Source organism: Natator depressus, chromosome 21 (genome assembly GCF_965152275.1).
Source record: "Natator depressus isolate rNatDep1 chromosome 21, rNatDep2.hap1, whole genome shotgun sequence".
Classification (NCBI taxonomy): domain Eukaryota; kingdom Metazoa; phylum Chordata; order Testudines; family Cheloniidae; genus Natator; species Natator depressus.
In genome coordinates this window covers 18,318,048-18,339,682 of record NC_134254.1, presented here as the reverse complement: position 1 = coordinate 18,339,682, position 21,635 = coordinate 18,318,048, and the positions used below count along the sequence as shown (strand labels likewise).

Sequence of the window (21,635 nt, the reverse complement as noted above, 5' to 3'; positions counted from 1 at the left end):
GGAGGAAAAGTTTTGCATTGGAGACCATTGTGGTACCAATGTAGCCTTGAAGTCCTCTTCGTGGCCGGTTATCCTGACATCTACAGCGGGGGACCAGTGCCGGGGATCCGTGTCCTGTAACTGTCTGCTTGGGGACCAGTGACTGAGCTCAGCAGATCAGCGACTGTAACCTGGCGATCCATGCCTACAGCTCTGAGATCGGTGTAGTGAGTTCAGTGACCAAGAACAGGATGGCAAGGAGTGCTGCCTCGATCCATGTGACCAATGTCACAAGTCCAACGATCTGCGCCTCAGTGTCGTGGATGGGCCTCGCACTGGCCCAGATGAGGTCCCTCACCCTGAGGAGAGATATCTCCCTTCTGGTGACCCATGCCATTCTGGGGATTGGTAGTGCGCTGTGGCCCTGCGTCAGCCATCAGGAGAGCAATGCCATCCCACGGGGGACTGGTGCCTAAAGTCCCCCAAACAGTGTTGGGAACTTCGGTCAGTTATGGGCAGGTTGAAAGCACGTCCCAGGGGATTGTCACTTTGACGTCGACCGCCATGGTGCCGGGGAGCAATACTGTACAGATGGAGACGGTGACACAGGTCCCAGTGGCAGCTTCCCCCTGGAAATGATTACATCTTGGTGGGGCGTTGGTGGTACCAGAAAAGATATGTCGTCTTTTGCAGTCTGGAAGACCTCCAGCGTGGACGGGACTTCCAGGTGCTGGGGACCTCTGCCACTATCTGGGGTGGCTGGTGGGTCTCTTGGAGGGCCTAACTAGCAACACAGGTGCCTGGCTGGCCTCTGGAGACTTGTGCCCCCTGCAAGGGCCTATGCTCATCTCTGGACTTTCCCTTTCCCCACACAGGATGTCAGGGAACGCCCTCACCCAGCATGCTTCCTCTGCTTCTTAGCCGGTTCCGGGGACTGGGACCCGGCCAGAGGTGCACTTCACACTGATGCCACCGTTCTCGGTGCAGTGTCAGATTTTGCTGGTTCAGAGACCGGCGCGAGGTCCAACTCCATGAGGAGTGCTCTCAGCCTTATGTCCAGCTCATTTTTTGCGACACTTATCGCTAATATGGGCTTCTCCCAAACATTTCAAGCAACTTTAATGGGGGTCGCTGATCAGCATGGGCTTTCTACAGCGATCACAAGGCTTGAAGACCAGGGACCAGAGTATGCCCCATCTCTGGGCTAAGTCCCAAAGGGGACTATCTAACTTATCTACAATTCTAATTCGCTAGTCGTTAAGAAAAAAGAAACTACTTATCTCAATTATTTACAACAGTAAAGAGAAAAAACCACTGGGTAAGCGCTTGCTGAAGATCTTCCAGTATCGTCACTGGCGATAAGGAACTGAGGAATGGAGGAGACTGGCAGCACCCCTTACATTGGCGCATATGCACACCACTCCAGAGTGCACCAGAGCCAGACCCCTACAGATACCACTGAGGGAGAAACTTCCAGCACCAGTGCATGTGGTGAGCACACACCCCTAACACGGAATAGACATGAGCAATCACTCAAAGAGGAACAGTGAAATTCCACCTTGAGGAAACATGTTATATTAACCCAAGGTTTATCCTGGGTTCCAGACACACACAGTCCCAAATTTGCAGGCTGGCAGATCAAAAAAACTACAGTGTGCTTTTTGATGGAATGGAATTCCACAGATTCCATCAAATCATAACTTATGTTCAGTTAAAATTCAGTCTCAAACGTTTACTAAAAATAGTGAGATTTACTTCAGTTATCTGATGACCGATCTGTAAGTCGTTCATGTACAAGATCTGACATCAGCGACGTGCAGAAAAGTGTGCTTCTCTGGAACATACATCAACTTTTCTGTTTTACCACCAACTGTGTCAAGCTCTTCCATCCTCAAATGATTCCTTTCCTCTTCCATTAGTTCACAATCCACCAAGACCCATCATAATGCATGATCGACTTACCCCCAGATAGCTCTGACTGCAGAGATCCGGACTGAAGGAGGTTGGGTCTCATGTAGACCACTGACTGTGGCCTGCAGAAATTGCTGGATTAATTCTGGAGACATAGCAACTGTGAAGCGACTGGCAGCCCAGAGAGCACGACCAAGCAGAAAAGGAGACACTGAAAGAAGACAGAATAAATGTGAATTTTAAAAAAATCTAAAACTATTGCTATTCCCCCCCCCCAACAAAACCCTGCCATCTCAAAAAATGCAATATTTGTCTGATATACTAATAGAGAAAGTTTTTCTATATGATAAAGAAGGCTTATAAGCAGGACCACCAAACGTCTTCCCTGTGGACTGAATCCAGCCTGCATGACAGAATAGGAAGAAACAGAGGTTACACACCTGTAACTAGATCCCTATCTGTATTATACATGTGGGTATGCATGTGTTTCATGCACCTGAGACTAGAACATATTGAGAGTAGTGTTCATTGGTTCACACCTCTGTGCTCAGCACCCAGGGTACAAGGAGAAGTGAGGACCAATAACAACCTCTCCAGTTCCTTCTCTACTGCAAATCTAATCATGATGCAACACAGAGGAGAAGGAGGGTGGGTGGTGGAATACAAACAGGGACCACACATCTTGAAGAACCTCCGATTACAGGAAAGTAACCTCCATTTCTTCGAGTTCTGGTACTTAAGCGTATTCCATGCAAGGGTGACTGGCAAACAGTACTCAAATAGGAGGTGTGTGCACGGATGCAGCTGCTACAGATGTCTGTAATGCTGTGATTCTAAAGGCTGTATTGGCAGAAGAGGCTTGGTCCAAAGCACAATGCTTCGTGAAAGTGTGGATGAACTCCAGGTTACTGTCTTACATCATATGCACTTTTCAAAGAGATGCTACTGAGGTTGCCTGCGTTCTAGTGAAATAGGCCCTCTCCCTGTCTGGAGGAGGGAGACGCACCAACTGATAGCAAAGGAGGATACAGACATATATCCACTTAGAGAGTTTCTGAGCAGATATTCCTTGTCCCTGTGCTCGTTCTGCTACAGCACCCAACAGCTTAGGTGATTTTCTGACTGGTTTAGTTTTCTGAAGGTGGAACACCAATGCTTGTCTGACATCTTATAGCACTTCCCTGGTATCTGTTGGAGGACTAATACAACAAAACATAATATGTCCTGTAATGTTGTTAGCATGTATAGGGTACAACTTTCTGATACGCTGGAGGGTAGGGACAGGATACAGAGGGCCCTACACAAATTAGAGGATTGGGCCAAAAGAAATCTGATGAGGTTCAACAAGGACATGTGCAGAGTCCTGCACTTAGGACAGAAGAATCCCATGCACCGCTACAGACTAGGGACCGAATGGCTCGGCAGCAGTTCTGCAGAAAAGGACCTAGGGGTGACAGTGGACGAGAAGCTGGATATGAGTCAGCAGTGTGCCCTTGTTGCCAAGAAGGCCAATGGCATTTTGGGATGTATAAGTAGGGGCATTGCCAGCAGATCGAGGGACGTGATTGTTCCCCTCTATTCGACATTGGTGAGGCCTCATCTGGAGAACTGTGTCCAGTTTTGGGCCCCACACTACAAGAAGGATGTGAAAAACTTGGAAAACGTCCAGCGGAGGGCAACAAAAATGATCAGGGGGCTGGAACACATGAGTTATGAGGAGAGGCTGAGGGAACTGGGATTGTTTAGTCTGCAGAAGAGAAGAATGAGGGGGGATTTGATAGCTACTTTCAACTATCTGAAGGGGGGCTCCAAAGAGGATGGATCTAGACTGTTCTCAGCGATACCAGATGACAGAACGAGGAGTAATGGTCTCAAGTTGCAGTGGGGGAGGTTTAGGTTGGATATTAGGAAAAACTTTTTCACTAGGAGGGTGGTGAAGCACTGGAATGCGTTACCTAGGGAGGTGGTGGAATCGCTGTCCTTGGAAATTTTTAAGGTCAGGCTTGACAAAGCCCTGTCTGGGATGATTTAGTTGGGGATTGGTCATGCTTTGAGCAGGGGTTGGGCTAGATGACTTCCTGATGTCCCGTCCAACCCTGATATTCTGTGATTCAGAAAGTTGAGGAAACAACAAGGGGGTCATCCATTTTGGATCTCGTTTTGACCAACAGGGATGAATTAGTTGTGAATGCAAAGGTGGTCAGGAACTTGGGAAGAAGTGATCATGATCCAATAGAATTCAAGATCCTAAGGAAAGGAGGACATGAGAACAGCAAAACAAGGCCACTGGACTTCAAAAGGGCAGATTTCAACCGTATGACTAGCTAAGACATCACAGACAATAAAGGGGAAGAGATGCAGATTGGGATAAGTAAAGAACACGTCAGATCTTCTGACCAATTTGAATGAATTCAAATCAGTGGGGCCTAATGCTATTCACCATGAGGGTCTTGAAGGAATTAGCTGAAGAAATCTTGGAGCCACTGGCAGTAATATTTGCCAACTAATGGATGACAGGAGAGGTCCTGGAAGACTGAAGAAGGGTGTGTCCATCTTTAAAAAGGGGTAAAAGGAAGAGCCAGGGAACTAAAGGCCAGTCAGCCTGACTTCAATACCTGGGAAGCTACTAGAGCAATTTATAAAACATTCAATTTGCAAATATCTGGAGGATGAAGGGGTGATCACTAGCAGCCAGCATGGAATCATGCCAAACCAGCTTGATTTCCTTCTTTGACAAAGTAACTGGATAGGGGGAAACGCAGTGAACATAATATACCTGGACTTAAGCAATGCTTTTGACACCGTCCCACATTACAGTCTCATAAATAAGCTGGAGAAATGTGGGCTTGGTGGAACTATTATTACGTGGATACGTAATTGGTTAAACAACTGCATACAAAGAATGGAAGTAGGTCTCAAGTGGGGTTCCACAGGGATCTTTCTGGGTCTGGTATTGTTTAACATCTTTATTAATGACCTGGATGTAGGAATAGAGAGCATACTGATCAAATCTGCAGATGACACAAAGCGGGGGTGGGGGTGGGTGGTTTGCAAACACTTTGAAGGACAGAACTAAAATTCAAAGGGATCTCTTGATATATTGGAGAACTAGGCTACAGACAACAAAATGAAATTCAAAAAAGACAAAATGTATGGTCCTACACTTAGGGAAGAAAAACCAAATGCACAAATACAGAATGGAGGAAAACTGGCTTGACAGCAGCACTGCTGAGAAGGATCTGAGAGTTTTGGTGGATCACAACCTCAGCATAAATCAACAATGCAATGCTGTTTAAAAAAAAGCAAATGTAATTTTAGGTTGCATTAACAGAGGCATAGAATGCAAGTCACAGGCGATGATAGTACCACTCTACTCAGTGCTGGTTAGGCCTCAGCTGGAGGACTGTGTCCAATTTTGGTCACCAATGTATATGATCCAGAGGAGAGCGACACAGAGGATCAAAGGGACGGAACGCAAGCCATATGAGCAAAGGCTGAAGGAAATGGGTATGTTTAATCTGGAAAACAGGAGATTACAGGGGGATATGATAATGGTCTTCAAATACCTGAAACGCTGCCATAAAAAAGATGGAGAAAATTGTTCCCTCTTGCCACATAGGACAAGAGGCAATAAATTCAAACTACAGCATAGCAGATATAGATTAAATCTGAGGGAAAACTTCCTAACTGTAAGAGCAGTAGGATAATGGAACAAACTGCCTAGGAAAGTTGTGGAATCTCCTTTACTGGAGGTTTTCAAAAAGAGGCTGGATAGCCATCTGTCTTGGATGATTTAGACACAATAAATCCTGCACGTTGGCAGCAGATTAGACTAGAGAACCTGTGCTGTCTCTTCTAACTTTATGGTTCTATGAAGTCCCCTCCCCTCACTGAAGGGAAGAGGCTTCCTGAAAAATACCAGTAAGAAAACTGATTGGTTTATGTGGAACTTGGAAATTACCTTCCAGATGAATTTCAGGTGGAGGCAAAGGATATCTTCTCTTATGAAATGTAACGTATGGTGCGTCAGCCATGAGGGCCCCCAGCTCACCCACCACCCTCCAAGGCCTACATAACAGTAACCAGGAAGGTGACCATCATAGAAAGTTGGGACATTGAACTGTGGCCAACAGTTCAAAAGGTGGCCTGGAAAGTGCTGAAAGTATGATATTGAGATCCCACTTCAGCGTTGACTTCACTACTGGTGGGGAGTCCTAGTCAGACACTTTAGGAATGTGTTTGTGACAGAGAAAGTAAAAACAGAATACTACCGGAGGTGGAATGCACTGATTGCTTCTAGGTGGACCTGAAGTGAGCTAATAGAAAGACCTGATATCTTGAGTGTGAGGAGGTAGTCTAAAATTACAGAAATATCTACAAGCCCTGATAACTGGTTCTGTTCTGCCCAGATACAGAAAAGCCTCCATTTGGCCAGAAAACATTTTCTGGTAAAATCCTTCCTGCTGTCATTAAGAATATTTTGAATGGCCTCCAACCACAAATTCTGTAGACTTGATGGCCATTTAAATACCAAGTTGTGAGATGGAGAGTCCAGGTTGGGATCAATGTTCCCTCTAATTTATTACATCCATGTGTGGAATGAATTGTGTTATGTGCACCAATATGGAGGCGATGCGTAGCAGAGGTAGGGCTGAGGGGTTCAGGGTGTGGGAGGGGGCTGAGGGCTGTGAGGGAATTTAGGTTGGGATGTCTAATCCAACCATTCTCCTGAGTTAGCAGGTTTGGGGAGGACTAAATGCTGATGGGTTGGCAGTCACTACGTTCTAGATGAAGCTCTGACATAGATGAGGATTATCACAAAAATATTCATACTGTGGGATCTGTTTCTATCAGTGTTATCGTCAGTGCTGGTGGAAGGAAGCTCTGGCTTGCGGCTGGACTAGGCGAATAAAACACAAACACACACACACCCCGCTACAACTGCAACGATAAAACTAATGCAAGCAGAAAACCAAACAGCAGAGTGGAGGCTATCAAGTTTATTATATTTATGAGGGAGACAGACGTACATAGAGGAGACTTTCAAAGACACAATAGAGCGGTCCCACCCCCAGTCCGACAGCTGTTAAGGATAATGAAAGTTTCAAGGAAGAACATCAAGCTGGAGTGGGGGGAAACAATCCCATAGTTGGAACCCTCCTTCCAGATGATGTCATTGTATCCTCTCGCACTGAGGATACCCTCCCGGGGGAAGAAACTCCAGTTACTAGAAAGAGCAAGGTAATTCTAATGGGGGATTCTATTATTGGAAATATATGCCAGGAATGTGTACACTTGGTCCAAGGGGAAGTGAGCAACAGACCTACTGACAGTCTCTGAGTGAGGCTAGAAAGGGAAAAAAACAGTAGTGATGTTACGGTGGGGGTCTATTATAGACACCAAATCAGGAAGAGGAAGTGGATGAGTCATTCTGCAAGCTGGTAACAAGATTAGTTAGTGGGCTAGTATTAATGGGGGTGTAATGTACCACTGGGGTACAACCTAGACTGTGGGACTGCTGAGTCCCCTTAAACTCTTCATCTAAGGGTACGGCTTCACCACCCACCGGATCGGAGGGTAGTGATCAATCTATCGGGGATCGATTTATCATCTCATCTAGACGCGATAAATCAATCCCCGAATCAAAGCCCGTACTCCACCTTGGCAGGAGGAGTAAGCGGAGTCGACGGGGGAGCCACCGCGGTCGACTCGCCGCCACGAGGATGGCCAGGTAAGTCGAACTAAGATAAAGTTGCATATCTTAGTTCGAAACCCGCCCCCCGCCCACCCCCCACAGTATAGCCCAGGCCTTGGGCTGTCTCTCACAATGCTATGCTAGTGACAAGCAGCAAACTCCTCCAGCTATCAGGTTGCTGTGATCACTCATCCATCAACAGGTGGAGAGAGATACGCAGCTGAGTTGCATGAATGGTCTCTAAGCCACTCATGAATTATACCCAGGGAGACTCCAGCCAATTTCCCCTGGCCTTGAAGCCCAGTGAGGTATTATCTTTCACTGCTCAAGATAGTCTCTTGAACAAGGCAAGCTCATTAATTAGCTAGCCACTTTATCAAAGGATAGTGGACATCTGAGCAGACTCCCCAAGCACCTGATGATTGAAAGAACCACATAGCAAATTGCCAGCTGGGCACAAAGGTTGCAGATCTCAGGAGACATCTAGACAAACCTATGTGCAGAGTGCTAGGGAGGAACGGTGGCCATGGTATATGCAAGTACTAATGACAGAAGGAAAGCTAGGGGAAAGGTCCTGAAGGCAAATTTAGGCTGCTAGATAAGAGATTAAAGGACCTCCATGATAGAACTGTCTGAAATGTTTCCAGTTCTATGCACAATGCCAGAAAGGCAGGGACTCAATGTGTGGATGAGACAATGGTGTAAGGAGGAGAGGTTTAAGTTTATTAGGAATTGGTGAACCTTTTGGGAAGTGAGGACCATATATAGCAAGGCCCTGAATCTCAGCATCATTCTCATCAAACCGATCTTAGTGATGGCGGGTGACACAGGCAATGTCCTGTGGAAGCCAGGTGTCAAAAATCGGAGGGAAGGAGCCTGTGCTCTGGGTCTCCTGCTGCACTTGCCAGCAAAACTCAACACAATTTAAAAACTGCAGGTCATCCCTAGGTTTTCGTTTGGATTCTTTGTTTGCGTTTTCTTGATTGCTAACTTGTGAAATATGGTAAAAAAGATTCTATAGCAGTCAAGACAATAAGATGGTTAGACATTTGCAGGCAGCAAAGAAAACAGGGACATGGAATCACAGACCCCTCTATAGCCTTGGATATTAAGGAATGAAGAGGGAAAAGCTTGAGGCCACAGGGCCTTGTGCACTGCAACTAGTCTGTAAATAAGGCAGGTTGCTTCATGATAACCAGGAGCACAAAGTCAGTAGATCAAACTCTGAATGCTCACAGGGAACAGATCAGCAGGGTAAAAAGGGAAAAGTCACTTTTCAGAAGAGCAGCACACTTAAAATGTGATCTGCATGGAAGGGAAGAATTCTTCCTAACCACAGCCCCACACAAGTTTCCCTTCCCAGCGTGACTGATGTTCTGAATCAGACTATTTGAAAAGCAAAATTTCCCTAAAAAATTCTTAAAGAATGCACCCCAGGGAGTCCAGAGCTATTGAAGGCCCACAAAGACCAGGAATTCTCCCTTTCTGTGTTGCCCCAGATTTGAGGGGTGTGTGTACCCCACCCAGACTGTGATCAAGCTAATTGTAACCATATTATGTGCATTCAGCCACCATGAATTATTAAAATACAACACCACATAGTATAGGGTTAATTTGAAAGCAGGATTTTAGAGGCAAGGTCAAAAGTAGCTGTCAGTTTCTGCTAATCAGAATGGGAGGAGGGGAAAGAAAAAAGTCAACAGACTGAAAACCTTGGGTGACAAGAACCTTGAATTTGAGCACCTCTGATATAGAAGTACTATAATTAAGATTGTTAGGAATGTTTGTTGATAAGTAGTTTATTGAAAGTTAGGAAAAGTGATGATTTAGTAAGGGTCATTATGACCTATGTGTTTTGCAGAAGTTATAAAAGACTAGCTAATAGAGTGTATTTTGGAGCAGTCCTCTGAAGCCATCTTGAGAGATGTTTTTCCGACACCTTTTCTCGCCGGCGGGTGAGCAACTGGCCACTGCGAACCCACTGTTAATTACAAAATACTATTCCAGATTTTAGGAAAATATTGCTTATGTCTGTGTGTGCTTAAATCTAATAAACTGCAGTTTTAGATAGAACACGCTGACTTGCATTAATCTTTTATCAGACGGAATTGCTTTGTTCCCATTGATTCATTCCAGGCAGTGGCAGGAATAAAACAATTAAGTTACCACTGCGGTGGATTCTTAAGACCCTGGGTAACACCTGGATCAAAACCGCTTCCCTTCCAGCAGTAGCCCTGGAAGTAGATAGGATCTCCGCAGAGTCAAGTTGATTAAAGAGGGATGTAAAGAGCATGAATTGTATTGTTTGGTTAGAAAACAAAAAAATCCAATATTTGTCAAAAAAGGGAAAAACTGATAGGCAAAGAAACATTTCTGGAAAAGAAACAAGGATAAAAACAGTTAGAAACACTACAGTAGCTGGCAGGGAGTTTCAGACTTTGTTGCTGAATTAAACCAAATTGAACTTGAAAGCAGAAAGTCATAACTAAGAGTCTGTCTCCATCCACTACTCTGGGCATCTAAAGCCATGTCTATGCCCAGAACTAACTGACAACAGCAAAAATGGCTCCCCACCCTGCAAAACCAGAGCCAGAACTGGTAGTACTGTTTTAGTAAATTGCTTCAGTGCAGAGGAAACTTAAATGTGAATGTGATGGGGGCTCTGGGTGCCGAGCTGGGCCACCCCCATTGGCCCAGTCCAGGTTGGTACACCCCATCACACTGTTGTCAGGTTTTCCTGCTAATACAGGGAGTTGCAGCAAGGTGCGCTCTGGCCCCCTGGCAGAGCCACGTAAACAAATAGTCTGTGGCCCCTGAGCCTCCGGGCTGGGACTGACGCCCAGAACTAGAGTCCTGGCCCCCTTGGACAAGACAGAACTATGATCAGTCTGTAGCCACTGGTGGGGCAAACCAACCAACCAACAGTCTATGGCTCCTAAGCCTCCTGGCTGGGACAGGTAGTAGCAATTGGGGGAATTGGCCCCCTGGGCAGAGCAAAACAGCTATCAGTCTATGGCCCCTTGGCCGGGCAAAACAACCAGTCTATAACCCCTGCGCTTCTGGGCTGGGACATAGAGCAGACGAGCAGACAAGCAGTCACGCCTGGTGGCCTATGGGGCTAGTAGGGAAACCCGGCCCTGCCCTCTTCACTGGGTTCTGACCCAGGTCCCTATGAAGCCAGAGAACTCCCACCTATGTGTTCAGGCATCGGCTTCTACTACCTTCCCTGGGTCACTTCCTAACACAAGTTGTGTCCTGGGCACCTCCTCAGGTGGCAGCAGCTTGGCTTCTCCGTCAGTCTCCACAGTCAGCAAGTCACCTGCAGCACAATTCGGGTCCTCAGGCTCTACCATCTGGAGTGTTGCAGGCACCTCTGCAGGAACCTGCAGTACACGTCCTTTCTCCTCCACAGTCAGCCCTGACTGAGCTGGGCTGCCTCCTTTTATCTGGCTCTTCCATCTGGAGCATGCACAGCAGGGGAAAGGGAGCATGGCCTTCTGGGCTCACAGTAATTGATCCATCCCACTTACCCAATGTGGGGTTGGTACACCCCGTCACAGTGAAATCAACACTATTGCTTATCTAGTCTCTCAAACGGCTCACTTCTCCAATAAGAGCCTGGCATATTTAACACAACACACACTTCAAACCAAGTAGGTCAAAATTACAGATTGACCTGTTTTCTTAAACATGAATTACTGCCAGTCCATTTTAACAATTCTTTACACCTCCCTGGGAAAGTTAAGATGGGAAAGTGAGGAGATCCCTGCATAGTACATAATCAGCTATTATTATTATTGGTTTGAATGGAGACCAAAACAGATTAATTTAAAACTAGATGTTACAGACCTCCTGGGATTATTTTAAAGTATTCAAAGGATGCTACTGACTTTTCTAACTCCTGGTGAGCTCTCCAAGATAGTATCTATTCCACCCTCAGAGGATCCTACAAGTTCAGAGCCATCCACTTACACAAGAAGTTTCAACTGAAAGTAGACTGGCTTAGATTAAGCAAGTTTACATTGTGTGTGAAATGTGGCAGGGCATGCAAATACGATGCCCCTCTACCTGTGCAGTTTCCCCCAAATATTTCTGTGCAACAGTATTCCACCTTATCAACCATATCAGTTCCTCTACATACACTGAACACCTATATTTGGAAATGCTTTTCAATGGTTCTGGGCTACCAGATGCGCAGCAATTACCACTACTCAAAGAATTTTTGCTGACATACCTGACAGATTGAGATCTGCAAGAACAACATTTGTCAGGAATCCATGCATATCGAAATGGATTCTACCATTCTTCACACTGTCTGTAATAACAGATTTCACAGAGCCCAGTGCCAGCATACAGGCTTCATGTATCTTCCACCTACAAAAGAATTCAGATACCATTAGTTTTCCCACATTCATTCTGAATATATATAAAAACCACACACAGACACACACACACACAGAGACAGAGACGAAATGATGAAAGTACCATCAAGGTTTTTTGATCCTAAGCGCCTTCCATCATCTCACTCCTCTCCAAACAAAAATCTGACCCACTTTACCCTAGTCCCACTTAGATCTTGAACTTCTGACCTAGAATATCTTTTCCATTATAAAAATTCTATACACCAATCACAAAACTTAAAGAAACTGATATGGGACTAACATGCTAACAAACTAATCAACCCACCAATAGATTTACTGTTGACATAGCATATGATCACATTTTAGCCATAAATTATGCTTAAGATAGGAAGTTGTCTTGTAAGTTTAACCTTAACTATGTCCTTTTTTTGCTAGCTACAGAATTTCTGTACAGAATTTTAATATTAAGTTACAGAGCTATCCTTGCAACTAAATTATTATTAAACAAAATTTTAGTATGGAAATTTCATTCATAGATTATAAGGCCTGTTCATCTCATCTGACTTCCTAGTCAGAATCGTAGGACTAGAGGGATCTCAAGTGGTCATTTAGTCCAATCCCCTGCACTCATGGCAGGGCTAAGTATTATACAGACTATCACTGACAAGTGTTTGTCTAACCTGTTCTTAAAAATCTTCAATGACAGAGATTCTACAACTTCCCTAGCCAATTTATGCCAGTGCTAAACCATCCTGACAATTAGGACGTTTTTCCTAATGTCCAGCCTAAATCGACCTTGCTGCAATTTAAGCCCATTGCTTCTTGTATGATCCTCAGAGGTTAAGGAGAACATGTTTTCTCCCTCCTCCTTGTAACAGCCTTTTATATAGTTGAAAAACTTACGTCCCCGCTCAGTCTTTTCTTCTCCAGACTAAACAAACCTAATTTTTTTTTTTCAATCTTCTCTCTTAGGTCATGTTTTCTAGATCTTTAATCATTTTTGTTGCTCTTCTCCAGACTTTTTCCAATTTGTCCACATCATTCCTGAAATGTAGCGCCCAGAATTGGACACAATACTCCAGCTGAGGCCTTGTCATAAATATAAAGGGAAGGGTAAACCCCTTTAAAATCCTTCCTGGCCAGAGGAAAAATCCTCTCACCTGTAAAGGGTTAAGAAGCTAAACGTAACCTCGCTGGCACCTGACCAAAATGACCAATGAGGAGACAAGATACTTTCAAAAGCTGGGAGGAGGGAGAAAAACAGAGGATCTGTGTGTCTGTCGGTATGCTGCTTTTGCCGGGGATAGAACAGGAATGGAGTCTTAGAACTTTTAGTAAGTAATCTAGCTAGGTATGCGTTAGATTATGATTTCTTTAAATGGCTGAGAAAAGAATTGTGCTGAATAGAATGACTATTTCTGTCTGTGTGTCTTTTTTGTAACTTAAGGTTTTGCCTAGAGGGATTCTCTATGTTTTGAATCTAATTACCCTGTAAGGTACCTACCCCATCCTGATTTTACAAGGGTGATTCCTTTACCTCTATTTACTTCTATTTCTATTAAAAGTCTTCTTGTAAGAAAACTGAACGCTTTTTCATTGTTCTCAGATCCAAGGGTTTGGGTCTGTGGTCACCTATGCAAATTGGTGAGGATTTTTACCAAACCTTTCCCAGGAAGTGGGGTGCAAGGGTTGGGAGGATTTTGGGGGGGAAGACGTGTCCAAACTACATTTCCCAGTAAACCCAGTTAGAGTTTGGTGGTGGCAGTGGATATTCCAAGGACAAAAGAAAATTAATTTGTACCTTGGGGAAGTTTTAACCTAAGCTGGTAAAAGTAAGCTTAGGAGGTTTTCATGCAGGTCCCCACATCTGTACCCTAGAGTTCAGAGTGGGGGAGGAACCCTGACAGGCCTAATCAGCACGGGGCAGAGCAGGAGAATTACTTCTCATGTCTTGCTTACAACATTCCTACTAATACATCCCAGAAGGATGTTACCTTTTTTTTTTTGCAACTGCATTACACTATTGACTCATATTTAGCTTGTGATCCACTATGACCCCCAGGATCCCTTTCTGCAGTACTCCTTCCTAAGCCGTCATTTCCCATTTTGAATGCGTGCAAAAAAAGTTACCTACCTCTCATAACTGTTGTTCTTCCAGATGTGTTGCTCATGTCCATTCCAATTAGGTGTGCTCGTGCCACGTGCATGGCAGCTGGAAGGTTTTTCCCCTAGCAGTACCCATTGGGTTGATTCAGGCACCTCCTGGAGTTGTGCCTCTATGGCACCGAATATGGCACCAACTCGCCGCCACTTCAGTTCCTTCTTGCCAGCCATGTTCTGACGGAGGGGTAGGTGGGTGTGTATTGGAATGGACATGAGCAACACATCTCGAAGAACAGTTACAAAAGGTAAGTAACTTTTTTCTTCGAGTGATTACTCATATCGATTCCATTTAGGTGATTACCAAGCCGAAATCTGGAGGCAGGATCGGAGCTCAAAGGTTCGCTGATTGCAGCACTGCTCTGCCAAAGGCTGCATCATCTCTAGCCTGCTGAGTAATGGTGTAATGCGAGGTAAAGGTGTGGACTGAGGCCCATGTCACAGCCCTGCAAATTTCTCGGGTTGGAACCTGGGCCAGGAACATCGCTGACAACACCTGTGCCCTTGTGGAGTGCACTGTCAACGCAGGGGCAGGTATTTTTGCCAGATCGTAGCATGCCCAGATACAGGAAGTAATCCGTGATGAGATTCTTTGGGAGGAGACTGGAAGCCCCTTCAAACTGTCTTCTACCGCGATGAATAGCTGAATAGATTTTTGAAATGGCTTCGTCGGTTTGATATAGAAGGCTAACGCCAGGCAAATGTCCAACAAATGAAGTTTTTCCTCCCTGCTACTTTGTGTAGAACTAGGGGTAGAACACTGGAAGAAAAATATCCTGATTAACAGGAAACTGGGAGACAACTTTAGGGAGAAAGGCCGGATGCGACCGAAGCTGAACCTTGTCCTTATAGAACACAGTGTGCGGAGGCTCAGATGTTAGGGACTTAAGCTCAGACAGCCTCTTGGCAGAAGTTATTGCTAACAGGAATGCCACTTTATAGGAGAGAAAGCACAGAAAATATGTTGCAAGTGGTTCAAAGGGTGGCCCCATTAGTCTGGAAACAACCAGGTTAAGATCCCAGGCTGGGATCAGCTGTTGTACATCAGGGTATAGCCTGTCAAGATCTTTAAGAACACGACCAACTATCGGATTGGCAAACACCGACCAACCTCCCACTCCTGGATGGAAGGAGGGAATGGCAGCCAAGTGGACCTTTATTGACAACATAGAAAGCTCTTGCTGCTTTAGGTGCAGGAAGTAGTCCAATATCACGGATATTGACAAGAGTGTAGGAAATGGGAGATATTGCGAAGACCAAATTGTGAATCTTTTCCATTTGGCTAGGTAGGTAGTCCTAGTGGACTGTTTCCTACTACTAAGGAGGACTTCCCTAACTGGGCCCAAACAAGTCAGATCCATTGGGTTTAGCCATGGGGCTTCCACGCCGTGAGGTGAAGAGATTCGAGGTTAGGGTGCTGGAGGCGGCAGTGATCCTGAGTTATCAGGTCTTGGAGCAGCAATTAGGTGATCGGGTTTTTCCCCTGACATTTCCAGGAGAGACGTGTACCAGTGCTGACAGGGCCAGGCTGGAGCTATCAATATCACCAAGGCTTCGTCCCTTCAAACTTTGAGTAGCACCCTGTGAAGAAGTGGTAATGGTGGATACGCGTACAGGTGGTGCTCTTTCCAGGGATGAAGGAACGTATCCGTGATGGAGCCCGGGCTGTGATTCAGGAAGATGCAGAACTGCAGGCACTTCCTGTTATGTCGTGTGGTGAACAAGTCTATCTGGGGAATTCCCCACTGTTGGAAGATGGTGTTCACAACATCCAGGCGGATGAACCACTCACGGCTGTGGAAGGACCTGCTGAAATAGTCCACAAACTCATCCTGAACGCCGGAGAGATAAAACGCCTCCAGGTGTATTGAGTGAGCTATGCAAAAGTCCCACAGTTTGAGGGTTTCTTGGCACAGGGGAGAGGAGCATGCTCCCCTTCTGTTTATGTAAAACATCGCTGTTGCATTGACTGTCATGATCGATACACATCTCCCCTCCATGTGAACCTGGAATGTCTGGCATGCCAGACGGACTGCCCTCAGCTCTCTGACATTGATATGAAGTAAGAGCTCCGCTTGGGACCATAGGTCCTGAGCTCCCTTAGGTGCGCTCTCCAACCCATCGCTGACACCTCTGTCACCAATGAAAGGGATGGCTGAGGTCTGGAGAAGGGAATACCTGCACACATTGCTTGTGGGTTGAGTCACCATAGAATAGACTCGAAAACTGGCCAGGGTAGAGTGACAACTGTGTCTAGACCATCCCGAATTGGCTGATACACCAAGGCTACCACGCCTGAAGAGGTCTGAGCCTCAGTCTGGCATGCTGTACTTGACGGGTTGCCGCCTCCAGGGTGCCACCGAGCCTACCTGTTCCACCAGCCTGGGCTCCCTTACACTGTCCTGCTGAGCCAGGCCCTCAAGCCTCCTCCAGCACACACACAGGTAGGGACACACCTAGCTTCAGAAAGACACGGACACTGAAATGAGCTCTGCATGGGAAGAATCAGGTAGGGAATTGCCCAGCACTTAAGTGCACACCCCCTTTGGAGTGTAAAGCCAAAATTGTATGGTCTTGCGCTGCAGAGAACTGTACAGCGTAAGTAAATAAAATTCGCTCTCCCACAATGAGGAGGAAGATGTGCACAGCTTTTTGCCCCCCAGTTATGAATTCCACAAACTGGTTTCAAAGAAAACAAAAAACAAGTTTATTAACTACAAAAGATAGATTAAGTGATAAGGGTTAGCAAACAGATCAAAGCAGATTACCCAGCAAATGAAACAAACACGCAAGCTAAGCTTAATAGTAAAGAAACGGGTTACAAGAAGCAATTTCTCACCCTAAATGTTGTTTTAGAGAGATTGCAGAGTTTCCTGAAGGCAAGCTGCTCTTGCTTGCAGCTTAAAACTCCAGGTATTTCTTTCACAGGCCAGACACCTTCCCAGCCTGGGCTCCGCTCTTTCCCCTTCCCCCCTTCTCCTTTGTTTCTTGGATGTTACCAGCAGTCATCCTGGGCAAAAATTCAGTGAAGAGTGACCTTGATTAAGTCACTCCCCGGCCTTAAATGGGTTTTACGTATGGCAGAAACCCTTCGTTTTCCAATGTGGTTCCCCCACTCCCCTCAGTGGAAAAATACTGGTATTCTATTATCCAGTCCAGTACCATGTGACTTTGATCACAACTCTGCAGTGTCAAAGCAGCCATGAGTCAGAGGCCATTTGTAGCATCCCAGGAAGGTGGGAGATTACCATGTTCAAAGACCTATTGTCTTTCCTAATGGCACATTCAGACTGATTGCATTCTGTCTGATGGCCATTCCCCAGGTGCAAACACCTTTGTAGTACAGTATATAGTCAATATTCCTAACTTTAGATACAAAAATAATACATGCATACAAATAGGATAATCATATTCAGGAAATCATAACCTTTCCAAGGATATCTCACAAAACCCATTTTGCATAAAATAATCTTAGGTATGCTATAAACATATAACAATATTTCTATGAAGAATATGGGACATAGTGTCACATATACTACATAGGTACAAGTGCCATGTGGCCAAGGAGCTTTAGGCAATTCCTTGCTGTGGTGATAAGGAATTGCCTGAAACCTTGTATGATGTTGCAAGGGGTATGGAAATCATAGAATCATAGAATATCAGGGTTGGAAGGGACCTCAGGAGGTCATCTAGTCCAACCCCCTGCTCGAAGCAGGACCAATCCCCAATCAAATCATCCCAGCCAAGGCTTTGTCAAGCCTGACCTTAAAAACTTCCAAGGAAGGAGATTCTACCACCTCCCTAGGTAACGCACTCCAGTGTTTCACCACCCTCCTAGTGAAAAAGTTTTTCCTAATATCCAACCTAAACCTCCCCCACTGCAACTTGAGACCGTTACTCCTTGTCCTGTCCTCTTCTACCACTGAGAATAGTCTAGAACCATCCTCTCTGGAACCACCTCTCAGGTAGTTGAAAGCAGCTATCAAATCCCCCCTCATTCTTCTCTTCCGCAGACTAAACAATCCCAGTTCCCTCAGCCTCTCCTCATAAGTCATGTGTTCCAGACCCCTAATCATTTTTGTTGCCCTTCGCTGGACTCTCTCCAATTTATCCACATCCTTCTTGTAGTGTGGGGCCCAAAACTGGACACAGTACTCCAGATGAGGCCTCACCAATGTCGAATAGAGGGGAACGATCACGTCCCTCGATCTGCTGGCAATGCCCCTACTTATACAGCCCAAAATGCCATTGGCCTTCTTGGAAACAAGGACACACTGCTGACTCATATCCAGCTTCTCGTCCACTGTAACCCCTAGGCCCTTTTCCGCAGAACTGCTGCCTAGCCATTCGGTCCCTAGTCTGTAGCTGTGCATTGGATTCTTCCGTCTTAAGTGCAGGACCCTGCACTTATCCTTATTGAACCTCATCAGGTTTCTTTTGGCCCAATCCTCCAATTTCTCTAGGTCCCTCTGTATCCTATCTCTGCCCTCCAGCGTATCTACCACTCCTCCCAGTTTAGTATCATCCGCAAATTTGCTGAGAGTGCAATCCACACCATCCTCCAGATCATTTATAAAGATATTGAACAAAACCGGCCCCAGGACCGACCCCTGGGGCACTCCACTTGACACCGGCTGCCAACTAGACATGGAGCCATTGATCACTACCCGTTGAGCCCGACAATCTAGCCAACTTTCTACCCACCTTATAGTACATTCATCCAGTCCATACTTCTTTAACTTGCTGACAAGAATACTGTGGGAGACCGTGTCAAAAGCTTTGCTAAAGTCAAGAAACAATACATCCACTGCTTTCCCTTCATCCACAGAATCAGTAATCTCATCATAAAAGGCGATTAGATTAGTCAGGCATGACCTTCCCTTGGTGAATCCATGCTGACTGTTCCTGATCACTTTCCTCTCATGTAAGTGCTTCAGGATTGATTCCTTGAGGACCTGCTCCATGATTTTTCCGGGGACTGAGGTGAGGCTGACTGGCCTGTAGTTCCCAGGATCCTCCTCCTTCCCTTTTTTAAAGATTGGCACTACATTAGCCTTTTTCCAGTCATCTGGGACTTCCCCCGTTCGCCACGAGTTTTCAAAGATAATGGCCAATGGCTCTGCAATCACACCCGCCAATTCCTTTAGCACTCTCGGATGCAACTTGTCCGGCCCCATGGACTTGTGCACGTCCAGCTTTTCTAAATAGTCCCTAACCACTTCTTTCTCCACAGAGGGGTGGCCATCTACTCCCCATGTTGCGATGCCCAGCGCAGCAGTCTGGGAGCTGTCCTTGTTAGTGAAGACAGAGACAAAAAAAGCATTGAGCACATTAGCTTTTTCCACATCCTCTGTCACTAGGTTGCCTCCCTCATTCAGTAAGGGGCCCACACTTTCCTTGGCTTTCTTCTTGTTGCCAACATACCTGAAGAAACCCTTCTTGTTACTCTTGACATCTCTTGCTAGCTGCAGCTCCAGGTGCGATTTGGCCCTCCTGATTTCATTCCTACATGCCCGAGCAATATTTTTATACTCTTCCCTGGTCATATGTCCAACCTTCCACTTCTTATAAGCTTCTTTTTTATGTTTAAGATCCGCTAGGATTTCACCATTAAGCCAAGCTGGTCGCCTGCCATATTTACTATTCTTTCGACTTATCGGGATGGTTTGTCCCTGTAACCTCAACAGGGATTCCTTGAAATACAGCCAGCTCTCCTGGACTCCTTTCCCCTTCATGTTAGTCCCCCAGGGGATCCTACCCATCCGCTCCCTGAGGGAGTCGAAGTCTGCTTTCCTGAAGTCCAGGGTCCGTATCCTGCTGCTTATCTAGAAATGAGACTCTGGGAGATATACTCTTGCCTGTGTTGAGTCCAACACTGCACCTATGAACTCTATCCATTGAATAGGGGACAGGGTTGATGTCTGTACATTCGATAGAAGGCCAAGGTCTTCGAAAGTTTCTCTTATGAGACTCACATGCGCCTCCACTTGCACTTTGGAGCAGCCATCGACCAGCCAGTCGTCGAGGTATGGGAACACCTGCACCTGGCGCTTGCGCAAGAAAGCAGCTACAACTGCCATGCTCTTGGTAAATGCTCGAGGTACCGCTGACATGACAGAACGAAGGACTGTGAACTGATAGTGATTGTGGTTCACCACAAACCTGAGGTACCTTCTGTGGGACAGCATTATTGAAATATGAAAGTAAGTTTCCTTCAAGTCGAGGGCGGTATAATGGTCCCCCGGATCCAGGGAAGGGATAATGGAGGCCAAAAAGAGACCATGCGAAACTTCAGTTTCTGTATGAACTTGTTGAGGTCTCGCAGGTCTAGGATGGGCCTGAGGCCACCTTTGGCTTTCGATATTCAGAAATACCGGGAATAAAAACCCCTGCCTTCAACTCCTGAGGGACCTCTTCTGCTGCCCCCACACTTAGGAGCATGTGCACCTCTTACATGAGAAGCTGCTCATGATACGGGTCCCTGAAGAGGGACAATGAAGAAAGGTGGAAGGGAGGGAGGGAGCTGAGATGGAGAGAGTATACCCTTTCCACTGTACAGATCAGCCAGAGAGCTGATGTAATTCAGTCCCACGCAGGGAGAAATGGGATAGTCAGCACAGGAAGGTAGGAATGGATGGGTCCATAGTTTGGACTGGTGCATCACCCTTGGGCGCACCTTCCAAAGGTCTGCTTTTGACCTGAGGACTGTTGCACTTGCCTGAGCCCTCCTTCTATTATTTCTATTATGCCTCCTAGAGAAGTCCTGCCTACTCTGCAGGTGATAGAATTGAGGCGGGGCTGCAGCTTAAGGTGCCTCCGCTGCGTAGATGGAGTGTGAAGCCCCCCAGTAAATTTTTCTCCCAAAGACGTCAAGCTTTTTTGCATCACAGTTTCTGGGTGATGGGCCCTGGTGTGCTTGGCGCTCCTGCTTGTTCATCACTGTTACTACTAGGGAATCCACTGGTGGGTGTGGGTGGGTGCAGGTGGTGTGGTGTATAAAAATGTTCGAATCCCTAAAATGAAATGAAATACTTTCTCTAGGTTCTCTTCGCTGTCGGTGGCAGGGATCAGCCACAGTATCTTGGTGGTCTCCTGTATAGTTTTTATGAGAGGGAGGGCAACCCGAGAGGGGCCAGAGGGTGCCAGAATGTTCACCATGGGATCCGATGTCTCAGCAACCTCCTCGACCTGGATCCCCAGGTTCTGGGTCACCCTGTTCAGGAGCTGATGGAGGACCCTATTGTCCCCTAGTGCAGGAGCGGGGAGACTCCAGCCACTGCCTCGTCTGGTGAAGATCAGGACAAGGCTCTATCTGGGACCAGCGCTTGTTCCTGACCCTCGACACCGATGGGATTGGGTGGCACTAGGTCTTCTGGTACGGTGCCTGGACCTGCGCTGAGGAGGGTGGAGGAGGCATGTGGGATACTGAAGCCACCGACGCTGACCTCCAGAACTGGGGATCCCCAGCTTTGGTGGAATGCCCAGGAAGTTCAAAAAGGCCACTGGGGTGGAGCCTGCCATTGCGCAGG

The 21,635-nt window shown here is 46.2% G+C and overlaps 1 protein-coding gene across 2 annotated transcripts in view; it reads right to left on the bottom strand.

Moving 5' to 3' along the window:
* The window catches only part of IPO9 (importin 9), a 164,258-nt gene that overhangs the window by 51,071 nt on the left and 91,552 nt on the right, over positions 1-21,635 (bottom strand). For both annotated transcript variants that reach the window (XM_074936110.1, XM_074936109.1), the window contains exons 13-14: positions 11,820-11,959; positions 1,942-2,101 (exon numbers count right to left, since the gene is read on the bottom strand). In XM_074936110.1, the coding sequence (XP_074792211.1) occupies positions 1,942-2,101; positions 11,820-11,959 (300 nt within the window). The remainder of the gene's footprint in view (positions 1-1,941; positions 2,102-11,819; positions 11,960-21,635) is intronic.